Source organism: Condylura cristata, unplaced genomic scaffold (genome assembly GCF_000260355.1).
Source record: "Condylura cristata isolate star-nosed mole 26May11 unplaced genomic scaffold, ConCri1.0 scaffold00028, whole genome shotgun sequence".
In the NCBI taxonomy this organism is placed as follows: Eukaryota; Metazoa; Chordata; class Mammalia; order Eulipotyphla; family Talpidae; genus Condylura; species Condylura cristata.
In genome coordinates, this window is record NW_004567129.1 from 13,159,514 (window position 1) to 13,172,527 (window position 13,014).

Genomic DNA, 13,014 nt, shown 5'->3' on the forward strand with positions numbered 1-13,014 from the left:
TGGCTTTCCCCTTTGCAATCTACAAAATGATGAGAATAAAGCCAGTTAAATTATGGTTTTGATGCTTTTAGCTTTTAGAAATGTTAGAGGGCTGAAGGGAGAAAAAAAAGTCACTCCCTTTAGTAAAGTAAGGGGAGAGAGAAGAGCTAGATCATTCCTGGAGTCTGAGTAAGTAAGTTCTTTGCCAAATGGGTTTGACTACACATTTTCTACCAATAAACACACATACACAATGTGCAGTTACTGTTTGGGTTGCACACCTAATTCTGGTGCTTACCTCGTAACAATGTACAGACCCAACAAAAACTTTTCCAATGTCCAGAAGTTCAAAGTTGAAGTGAATCTTTGGTCCCATTCCTTCTCCTTTGATTCGGAGGGGCAGACGAATCTCTCGCCCTATAAAAACAATGCCAACTTTATTATATCCCAGAGGATTCTTTATCACCTCCAAATTACCTACCATTTGTTGCCAATGTGAGCAATCAAGATTTCAGCACCAAATGCCTGCACTAGGCACTGGGAACTGCAATTTAACCAAGGCTGATGAATTAGCTTATCTTTAGGAAACAGGAATACTGAACATTTCTTATCTTTAGGGAACAGCTTATTTTGCAATTTAGCCTGATACTTCAGCAGAAAAAAAGATAATTAAACAATTTAACCCAGACTTAACCATATTCTTAAGTTTTTCATAAAGCCAAGTAACTTCTCTAAGTCAGAGAGGTGCTTCTCATTAATGAGCGCTACTTTGTCTGCAAGGGAGTAAACACAGAACATAACCTTTAACCTACTGACCAGTCTATTTCCTTTCAAAACCAGTATGTCTTCATTTGATAATACATAATCATTATGACATATATTATAGAGAAAATGGAAATTCTCTCATAATTCCACCCCCAAAGAAAACTACTGATAGTGTTTTTATGCCTGCCCTTTCACATTTAAAGACAGTCGGTATCAATGAGGATACTGTTACATGTTATTTTGTGACCTAGTCTTTCAATAGCTGGAACATTTTTATAACTTCACCTAAAGAAGAGGTATTTTTTCTTTTAACTAGCTCCCCTTGTTGGATATGTAAATGGTATCCCACTTTTCAGTACAAATTATAAGTTAATCTATATCTTTGAACACATGTGTGGAAAATTTTCCTGTATTTTCTATCAACACTTTCAAGATATTCTATTGTCACTTATCTTCCACTATTTCTGCTAAGAAGTAAGTTCACAGTCTTATTGCTCATTTGAGGTAGTAACTCTTCCTCTGACTGTTTTAGAATTTTCTTTTTACTCATTGCTGTCTACAGTTTGACTGTGATGTTCCCAGGGATGGTCTGAATGTATGCTTTGTGGGCTTTGTGGCACCTGTGGGTAAATGTCTTTCATCAGTGTCTGGGAAATGTTTAGTCATTATTTCTTCAATAGAACTCATGCTCCATTTTCTCAATTCTTTCCTTCTGAAAAGGATGGCTTGATATATCTGCCTTTTGGGCCACATCTCATTTGACTATTATGTACTTCTCTGCCTTTTATCTCTACATTCAGAGTAGATGTTTACTTCTGATTTATCTAACTTCCAACTTACAAAGTCTGTCTTTGACTGTACTTAGGAGGCTATTAAATTCTTCCTCTGAGTTCTCAATTTGACATGGTAACTTTTTAGGTTAAACTTTCCACTAGACTTTTTTATAGTCTGCTCAATCTTGCCTTAAGTAAGAACATTTTAAAAATCTGTTGGATAATTCTCTTTTCTGTATCCTGGTAAAGTTTCTAATGTGTATTTCTGCATGTGCTTGGTTATTTTTGATGGAGGGTTGACCAGAAAAAAAAAATGTAGAGACAATTTGAAGCTCCAAGATGTTATTTTCCTGCAGTTTCTGGCTATAATATTGGTACAGCATTCCTGGATAACCCAATCTAACCTTTTTTTTTTTTTTTCAATCTAACCTTTCTCAGCTAAGAATCCATGAAAGAATTAAGAGTGACGTTTTTTCTCAGTCCTCCCAAGAAGGTATATCACTAGGACTTAGGTACAAAAGAGTTAATTCCTCATAGATAACAGATGACATAAGACTATCTCAGGGAACCGAAGTGGAGAACTGTCTTAATCAAATTGATAATTGAAAATTATTTCAAACTGAGCTTTAGTCCTTGGGAGGGATGACTCATTTCTAGTCCTGCTTCCACGGGCCCCAGCTTCAAGCTTGGGAAATCACTCATGCCTTCTCCTTGGATATGCCATGAATGCTGGCATTTTCTCCCCTAATTCTCCTTGGCTTTTTTTTTTTTTTTTTTTTGGTCTTCTTGTAATTTCTAACAGAAAGTTCATGAAAGGGTAGAACAACCTCCAAAGTCTGATGAGTTTGGTTTCCTTCTCCTGAATCTTGGCCTCCTATTTCTCTACTGCCCTGGCAGCTCTCTATTGTCTTCAGACAGGTCTTAAAAAATACTTTGCTTTGCTCTTCTTGCTGCTCTTGGAGAAAGACTTGATCGAAATTTCCCACCCACCATTACTGGAAAAGCCAGAGTACAGGAGCACCTCTGGGGCTTGGCAGCACAGTGATCCTGTTGGCCATTTGATGGCTGTGGCCATCTTCCCATCCACAATAATTCGCACACAAACATCAACAATATTTAAGGGTTGCTGTCACTACATATCTTTCCTGATAGCGGGGTTATCATCACCTTTGAAAATCTTCACTAGTTAGACAGGTTTTTCTTAAATTCATGCCATAAATTTCAAGTCATCAATATGGAAAATTTACCTATTTGCTCTATGTGTAACATTCTGAATATTTAAAATACGCTGCTGCTCTGTTAGACATAATGTTCAGTGTTATCAAATACATGATGAACAATCAAGTCATATTTCTAATTTATTATCATTGTAATGCTTTGAAGTACTTTATGTTCTGCAGAAGTGTTGCTGTTCAGCTTTTGCATCTTTAATGTTTTCTCTCCGTGACTGCCCTTCTGAAGACTGGACTACTTGTCTCTGTGTCCCCTCTAGGGCTTGGCAGCACAGTGATCCTTAGACAGGGATTACTGATTATGAGAAACAAGAGAAAGTGTACCAATATTTAGAACAGCTGATTCATTAAAGTTCCCCCAGCCCATCTGATCCTTTACAGAGAGTCCTCTAATGATCAAGCACACTCTGGAAACTGAGCAAAACTTCCAGAGAACCCAAACTCACCACCCTACTCCATTATTTTAGACTTCTAATATATGCAATGATTTGTACTCATTGGTCAAAAGAGAAGTATTTTGACAGAAATCCAACTTTCAGAATGGCAAAAAAAAAAAAAAAAGAACTGCAAATATATTGTGGACTAAACTGCAAGACTATTTATAACTGTCAAGTTTAAAGATTTCCTCATCTGTTACCTTGACTGCTTTCCTTAATAATAAAAAAAAAAGAAAAAAGAAAAAGAAGATATATTGTAATAAAGTAGAGAGCCAAAATTTTTTTGGAATTATTAATTGCTTCCAGAGTTTGTCTTATTTGCAAGCAACTACTCTCTTTACCCAGGATAGAATGGGAGTAGTACAAGTAATACCTGATCTTGCACTCACAAGAGCCAGTAAATTTTACAAATGCTACTGTTCCACAAGATTTTCCAAGCAGGGAATTTTCAGCCTTGACAAAAGGCAGCCAGAGGGACAAACCTGGAAAAAAACTTAGCCCTAAGGACACATCCCTCACTAGAAGAGCAAAGAGCATATTAAAGAGCATATTAAAGTCACTTTAAAAAGACAGAAGTTTCTTATCTATTACAGTGTCTTGGTTTCACACACGAGGAGCAGAGAAATGCACGAGAGAACCCCTTCAACAGGCCAGAAATCCCTGACTGCAAGAGTTTACTTTGTATTAAATACCATAAAATGTTAACTGTAGGCTTTCAAAAAACTAGACAGCTATGGTATCTTAGATGTTCAATATCAGACTTAAGTTCCATTTCCGTGCAGTAATATAGGAAAAAGGTGGGGATGGTATAATTAGGAATAACAAAGATACATTTATATGTTTTAGGATGTCTACCCAGAAAATCCCAAGGAATATATAAATACATTTTAAAACTGAATAATACACAGTAACAATCAGAAAAATAAAGTTCCAAGATACTCTTTACAATAACAACAAAAGTATAAAGTGCCTAGAAATAAATCTAACATAATACACTTACAATCTTTAAGAAGCAAATTTTAAGACACTGTTGAAAGATTTGTAACAAAGATCTGAATAAATGGAGCACTAGATTATGCTCTTCAAAAGAAAGATTCAATTATCATAAAGTTGTTGATTCTCCAATCTATAATTTCAATAATTTACTATAATTTAGTAAACAAAATAACCAGCAGATAGAATTTCGTGGACTTTAATGGGTTGATTATAAAATAAAAAAATAAATAATATCATTCCTAAAAAGAATAAAGTGAAGGACTTACTCTTTCCTATATCAAACCCATTATAAAGCTATTATAATTGAGAAGGCACAGAGTGCAAAAGGACTAAGAACAGAACTCAGGACAAAGAGTCCAGAGGGACAAAATTATAAAATTTGACTAATAGTAAGGGTAGCCAAGGACATATTCAATAAAGCAGTTCATTGCATGTTTGTAGCACAAAATTGCTTAATGTACAGATATTTCTTGGAACCAAAATCTTTTTTTTTAAAGATTTATTTATTTATTCATACAGAACTGGGGTACAGGCCAGAGATGCAGAGGGTGAGAGAATTCACCAGGGACAGAATGGAGAGTAGAACAGGCAGATGGACGAAGTACACTGCTGGGGGGAGCAGTAGGTCAGGAGAGGTCTGCTGCGCCATGTGGGTCACCTCCGGGGCAAGCCGGAATCGAACTCATGCAGAAGCGGCCTAAGCTTTTTAGTGCAGTGCTTTAACCCGCTGCGCCACCAGGGAGGGCCGGAACCAAAATCTTACTTATAGTACTTTTACATTCAACAATGCTATGGCATAAATAATTTCATCTAAATTCAATATACAAATTAAAGCCAAGCTACAATGCATCTGTAAGTCTGCTACAGAAAAAGCATTTATGTTGCTTGAATTCTCATGCTAAAATTCAGTGTGTGTTATGTCCAACCTAAGCTTCTCTGAGGAGACAAGTGTCTAATGCTACCAATGTTTAAAATGTACTATGCAAAGGCAAGAAAATTCTAGACCAACACCCTAGATGAACATCAGTGCAAAATTTTTCAACAAAATATTAGCAAATCGAATTAAAAAAATGTATCTTATACACCATGATTAAGTGAAACTCGTCCAGGAGAGGCAAGGATGACTTAATATATGTTAATCAACTAATGTAAACACTAAGTCAAAGCAAAGATAAAAATTCATCATATCAACAAAGGTAAGCATTAAAGTCAGCACTCATTTATGACTAAAAACTCTAGCCAAGATGGAAACAGAAGGAACTTATTTCCATATCATAAAGGTCATATATCATAAACTATCAGCCAACATAGCACTCAGTGGTGAAAACCTAAAATTTTCCCCATGAGATCTGACACAAGACAAGGAAGCCTGTTGTTACTTCTTTTATTTGAATTAGTACTAGCAATTTTGGCCAGAATTATCAGACAAACACAGTGAGTCAAGGGACTCTAAATAGGGGGGGGAAAAAAAAAGGAAATGAAACTATCCTTATTTGCAAATTATATATAGAAGATCCTAAAGACTTCATCAAAAGTTATCAGAAATGATAAATGATACAGTAAAGTAGCTGGTTGCAAAATCACAATCAAAATTTCATATAAAACAACAAAAAAGTAGCAACAGAAATTGAGAAAATAACTATTTATAATTGTTACCAAAAAAATGTGCTCCAATACCTTGGAGTCACACTAACAAAGGAGGTAAAGGACCTATACAATGAGAACTAAAAGATAAAAAAGGAACAGAAAGAGAATATATTTTTTATCTAATATTATGTAATATCCTTATATACCCAAACAATATGTCCATTAGTGAGTGTATTATGCATCATATAGGTAATCTGTTGTAGATGCCCAGAATAAAAAGAAATCCTTGATGTGGGTGCTTTTATATAGGGTTTTAGGGAACTGGATGAGATTTTGAATGGTTTGGGAACTTGATTATTTCTCCCAGTTACAATAATAGAATATGGGTTGCACATTTGGGAACAGGATGTAACAACCTAGGATTCCAATCTTGGATTGGGAAGCCTGATAGCAATTCACTGAAACACTCTGAGTTTCACTTTCTTCACATATAAAGTAAAGATAGCCACTCCAAACTACTTAACTGAGTTGAATGGCTTACATGAAATTAAGTAAATTGAGAGCTAGGGCCCTCCCTGGTGGTGCAGGAGGTTAAAGCGCAGCACTAAGAAGCTAAAGCCACTTCAGCGTGAGTTCTACACCTCCACCCTGGAGGTCCCACATGGCGCGGCAGACCTCTCCTGACCCGCCCACTGCTCCCCTCAGCAGTGTATTTCATCGATCTGCCTGTTCTGCCCCACTCTGTCTCTGGTGAATCCTCTTACCGCCCCTGCACCTCTGGCCTGTACCCCAGTTCTGTATGCATAAATAAATAAATCTTCTAAAAAAATTGAGAGCTAAACAAATGAATATATTAAACAGTAAATATGAAACAGAAAAAATTAGCTAACCAGAAGAAAGATTTTAGAAAACTATGCAGAAAGTATTAGAGAGACTGAAAAAGTAAAGGAGAGATTGAGAGGCATGGTGATCCCATGAGGAAGACATATATCTAAAAGAATTTCCAGAAGGACAAAATTGAAACAATGAGCAGTAAACATTAAAGAAATACTTGCTGAGAATTTTCCAGAACGGACAAAAGGTTTTTGGTTTGACTAGCACACTGATTACCAAGTAGAGTTAATAAAGGCAATGCCGTCACAATAAAATGGTAGGACCCCTAAGCATAGGTTAGTTCTTAATATCAATCTGAAAGAAAAGACAACCTAAAGAACTGACATTAAGACTTTAGTAGATGTCTCATATCAACAATTTGGTTCACTGTCCATTCAATTAGGAGCGAGGAGCCAGCCAAGGGTTCTGGCAAACAGAACTTGGTGAGATCCCTGCCCACAGCCAGGATTAACAGCCAGATACACAGGCAGCCTTCACCTTTAAGCCTCTTCAGTTGATACCACAGAGAGCAGAGAGGAGCCATCCTTGTTAAATCCTGACCAAATAAATCCTGACCAAAGGCCTGGGAGCAAAATCAATGATTACTAGTTCTTTCAAGCTACTCAATTTAGGGAGGTTTGTTATGGAGCAAAGAGAAAGGGAACAAAGTGGCTTTAGCAAGTTAGGGCTTTATCTTGTTCACATAGCACTGGGAAATGTGGATTTGGGGGTGGTTTAGGGGATTTGAGCATGTTGATTACTATTTTGTTGTTGCTAGTGGCGGTAAGGACAAAAATAACAAATTTATTTTATAACCACTTTTTCTTCATGTTCTAGTCCTCTCACATTTTTGTTTTTCTGAATTTTTCTAAGCAACCCTAGTTTATACCTTTCCTTCGTAAGAATTTAGAATCAATCTTACTAATCGAAAAACAAAAGCAAAAATTATTGACATTATCCCTGGGATCACACTACTTTCACTACGCTATTGATATTTCTGACCAAAGATACTTTTTTGCATTTGTTCAAGTTTTTTAAAATCTGAATTATATATACATAGATATTTGTATATTACCCCCTGCATTTTTGCTTGGAATGTTTGAGCACTAAAAATATAATTTTAGTAAGCACAATAGTTGATCAAGAACATAAATTCCTATATATACAATGAAGAAGCCTTATAGGAGCTGGCAGTCTGATGAGTCTTGACGAAGAAAACCTAAAGATATGTAGCATATTACACCTCTTATTGTTGTAAAGGTACAAAAATGTTCTTAATTATTGGGGTGATTTATCTTTCTCTTCCCTAAACCTCCATTCTTTAGTTCACTTAGGACAAAATTCAAGACCTAAGTTGCACTAAAAATTCAGAGGTTTGCAGCTTGCATACATGGCATGAAATGGACAATGGGACATCGTCTTGGCTGGGCCTCTGAAGGAGATGGAGTCACTGTAGTCACTCCACCCACTGGTCTTCTGTCCTGGACTCAGAAAGCACCCACTGGTAATGTTATCTAGCAATACATGTCGCAGTTTGAATCAGAAGGTGTTGCTTCCTCAGATGCTCCCATATGCTGATCCAAACCATGTGGCGGTTTCCCTTGAGTTCTTTTTTGACAGGTAATCTTCATGAGTAAATTAGGAATTGACTCATTCCATTGGAAACTGAAGATAGATGATAGATCAGTTTCAAGACCTTGACAAAACCTTTTCTAAATGTTGATCAAAACACTTAAAAATCTCTAATGTACCAGCTGGAGCACTATTAAGAAAATCTGAAAATGTGAAAAGAAAAATTTTCAGTTTCAGATGTCAGTGGTGTTAAATTTGCCATATTGGCCATACTGGGATCTAAACAGCTCACACCCCCACCTAGAGGCTTCAGAGCTCCCCCCAACTTGCACACCCCCCCCCCTTAGTATGGCATTCCAGGGCAGTGCTCCATGAATCTACTTACTCGTCCAGTTTTCAGCTTCATTTTCTATCCCTGTCTCTCCTTACCCCACATGCCTCTGTCTCTCTCCATATCCTAACAACTTGCAATTATTTGCTAATTTGGGCCCTTGCTATATATTGTCAGTGTTTCTGATGCCTAGTCACTGCCCCCTGCTCTACTTATTTCACTTAACTAACAAATACTTCAAGGGCCCCTTTCTCTGGGGAGTCTTCCTTGAAAACCCTAAGACTGAGTTTCATGCCTGTGGCTGACAGTCTGTCTCGGATGTCGTCACTCTGACAGGTAGTTCTGCCCAACGCTGATATGTTAGGACCCTCGGGCTTATACTGAGCTACTCACAGGATCCAGGGTAACCTCTCTGCCTTTAAGGTCAGCTCAGGAGTCATCTTTTAATTCCACTTTCTGCAACGTGAAACTCCGCCCAGCACTGTAATGTACTACGATGCAACAGAATGTAACATAACTATAGTAGCATATTCACAGATTCTGGGATTAGGGCATGGACATCTTTGAGAGGCCGTCATTACTCTGTCTACCAGTGTGTATTATATACACTTATGAACTGATTGTCACTACTTCTTAGTGACAAAGGATGAAAACTTAAATTGTGGTATGTAAATACAGAGGATTCCTGTTGACCATGAAAAAGAATGACACATTTTAGCATTATGGAATAACCTGCAGTGTGTAGAGAATTATCATTTATGTAAAGAGGTGTGAGGAGAAAGCTTACTGAAATGCACGAGCTTTTATAAGCTCAAGGCATATAGGAAAACAAAAACAAGGGAAGGCACTTTTCTCCCAGCCCAAGAAGTATTTCTTAGTGACCTAAAACCAGGAGGTTTTACTAACACTTTGAAGATAATACTAAGGCTTCACCACCAGCCCTTGACAAGACACACAGAATTGCATGGAATTTACAGGGAAGATAATATGGAATTACTATGTAAACAAAACCCTTTTCTGGCAATCTTATCTTTTAATGAACCACTAACAAAATAAAGAAAAATGTCACGCAGATGGAAAATTATACTATTCAGTTTATCCAGGATGTGAATTTTGTGGCAGAATTCAGAACTACAAATGAAACAATAGATAAATATAACCAGTTATGTAATGCTTGGGAACCTCCTGGAGAGAAGCCAACCCTCTGGAAGGTGGCCAAGCACGACATCCCAGGGGAGCCGTGGATGGGAGGGAGGCCCCACCACCTGTGGCACGGGGGCGCCTGGATTATTTCCAGCCTCCATCTGAACACTGATGTGCCAACAGTCCTCCAGGCCCACCGAGGAGTCTGGGGCATGTGATGCTGCGGTACAGAAACAGACTTATGTCAATCCAGAAACGTCGACTCCATTCTGCATTCACTCTGGTAAAGAATCCACACTCACAGGCAATGAGGAGACCAGATCAGACTAGGATTCACTCACTCATCCGTTCACTCCTTCCCATGGATTCGCTCTTCATTTAGTCAACGTTTATTGACTGACTTTATCTTCTTGGTACTAACAGCATAAGACACAGGGTGTGATTCCAATGTATACATTTTGAAAACAGGTAAAAGTACATCATTTGCCTGGGGATGAATACACAGTTGGTAAAGTTATAAGCGAAGCACTAGAAAGACGATTATAAGGGTCATATTGATGATTAGACTCAAGGGAGTCGCGGCAAACATCACTGAGAAGGGACACGTGCCTGGGTGGGAGGGGAAGCAGAGCCGTCTGTGCCACTGAGATGGCCTGACCCCACGCAGAGAAAACTGACTGAGCAGAAATGCCTGAAAACATGCCAGTGATAGCAGAGGATTGGAACTGTTACACTTGGAGAGACTGGAAACACTGGGTACTGTCACTACTCTCCCTCTGCCCCAGCAAGAAACCCCTGCAGCCACACTGCCAGGAAACCTACCCACAAACAAATGGACCTATAAGCAGATGGAGAACCACAGACCAGAAGGTCTCGGAAGGAACCCTGTGACAAACATAACTGACAATGGGCAATTTGGACAGTGTGAGTTACTGTTGGTTTGAAAAAGTTCAAATTACTACCTTTTCATCAGTCTAAGAAGGAACAGTCATAAAAGAACAGTTGGTTATGAAAAAGGAACAAAGAACAAAATAAATCTTGGAAATTAAAAATGATGGCAGAAATGGCTACAACAGGGAAGAGCAAATAGGATAAAAGGGGTCAATTGTATGGTGATGGATGGAAACTAGACTTCTGGTGGTGACGATAACATACATAGCATAATATATAAAAAAGTTACCTAAATCTGTATGCCTAGAAACCTATTTAATGGCACAACCCAATGTTACTGAAATAGAGAAAAATGATTGCAGAAATAAAAGGTCATTGAATGGTAAGTTAGATAAAACAGGCTCAGTCTCCCGTGATTGAGGTTTACCTGACTGAAAAAGAAAAAAAAAAAAAAGGTTGACAGGGTGCAGGGCCACTATTACAAGTTTTTGAGTAACAAAATTTCTATCTCAGCAAGTGAAATTCCAAGTTCAAGGTGTCTAAAACCACTCTGGCAACATCTTCTCTTGAATCTATCTGGAGAGGCGAGGAAAAGTCTGAACTTCATAGAATAACTGGTGTTTGTGGCCTACTTATTATGTACTATATGATTATGATCTATCAGTGTTATTTATTTCGATTTTCAAAGTGTTCCAAATTTGGTTAGGCGGGCCCTCTGACGGTTTCTGTGTCATCTTGAGATACCTCTGTACACACTGTACACAGGAGGATGTTCCTCGTTCTTACTGCTCTTTTTCTGCCATGGCTCAAGAATCAATCAGTCCTCCAAGGTTTCTTCTAGTGGAGGGTGAGGCTAGAAGCCAGGCTTGGGGTGCTAACTGTGCACAGCATTATTAGGGTCTCAAAGCATCCAGGATTTCTCAGTGGGCACAGTGAGGAATTATGTGCATGCCTGTACGTACACACATACATTCATTTACATATACATTTCTTTCTGTATCTATACATAACAACCACCATAAATTGAGATCTAATAACTCCAATTCTATGCTAATACTAAGGACTCCTCTTAGCTTTCTTCCTTTCCATATTTGTATCTCTTCCTCCAAGAGAAAAAACTCTAGCTCTAGTTATCCTCGGTATTTTGCCTTGGTTCCTCTTTACATATCTGGTCCCGGGAAGTCATCAGTGTGCCACCCTACTAGAAACCCTCCTTGTGGCTTTTGGCCTCTGCCACTTTGTCTCCCTATCCCACTTGTCATTAGTTAGATTAAAACTTAAAAAAGAAAAATTTTCATAGTCAAATACTACAAAAGAGAACAAAAACTACATGGTGAGAATTTATCTCAAGTAATATTCTTACTGCTCTAAAACTCAAATGGAAACCCAGAGGTATAGTTTGTCACCCTTGCCAACATAACACGACCTGCAATGTACGTGTCAAGGGCTGTTCTGGTCTAGAAAGAAGAGTGTAATCTGACCCTATTGATATCATGAGTGGCCAACAACCTGACCACAAACACACATACACACACTCTCGAGTGTCCACTCACCCACTTCTGCCCTGGGCACCTGGTAAGCTGAGTTTACCTAAAACACAGAGGACGTCTTTACCTGAAATGTCGCAGTAAACAGTCTGCTGATAGAGCTTGGCTTCCAGAGGGTTAAAGTACACAGTGATTTCAACTGATGAGTTAGGCCAGACATCACCTTCCTGCAAAACAAAAACCATTCAAAAAAACTATTGAAAAGGGCCCTGGTGGTGCAAGGGTATGCCCAGCACTATGAAGCTATCCACAGCCACTGTAGCACAAGTTCAATCCCTGGCCAGGGAGTGGCCCACATGGCACAGCAGACCTCTCCTGTCTCTCCTACTGCTCCCCTCAGCAATGTGTTTCAGTGGATCTACCTGTTCTGTTCCCCACTGTGTCAATGGTGAGTTCTGTCACACACACACACCCACCCCGCCTGTCTGGCCTGTACCCCAGTTCTTATATGTATAAACAAATAAATCTTTTAACAAAAACAACTATGGAAAAAACAAACAAACATGGAAAAGCACTACTTTCAAATGTTGTTGTTATCTTAACACCAGGAAATTAGAAGAAAACCTTTTTTAACAGATAAAAAAAAAAAACAAAACACCATTTTAACCGACAGAGTAAACTTACATTCCTTGTTAAGAGGTGATACAAATAATAGTGAGCATGAGAGGCAACTGCAGTGAATTCATGAATATGTAATGCATTTCTAAAGGAAATGAAGATGATCAGGGCATTAACAAATTTTGTGTATTTGATGAACAGTTATACCATTATGTCCGCCGTGTACTCAGCACTGGGCTTTAGGAAAGGTGTGGGCCAGCCCAATGGAGTGCCCGTCTTGCAGAGGTAGGTGATGAAGATAAAGAAAAACATTCTGTGATATACCTGAGG

General features: G+C 38.3%; 1 protein-coding gene across 1 annotated transcript in view; it reads right to left on the reverse strand.

Annotated features, from left to right (window-relative positions):
- Positions 1 to 13,014, reverse strand: part of HYDIN (HYDIN, axonemal central pair apparatus protein) — a 289,232-nt gene that overhangs the window by 189,223 nt on the left and 86,995 nt on the right. The window contains exons 10-11 of the mRNA XM_004690198.2: positions 12,194 to 12,293; positions 278 to 396 (exon numbers count right to left, since the gene is read on the reverse strand). Coding sequence (XP_004690255.1) covers positions 278 to 396; positions 12,194 to 12,293 — 219 coding nt within the window. The remainder of the gene's footprint in view (positions 1 to 277; positions 397 to 12,193; positions 12,294 to 13,014) is intronic.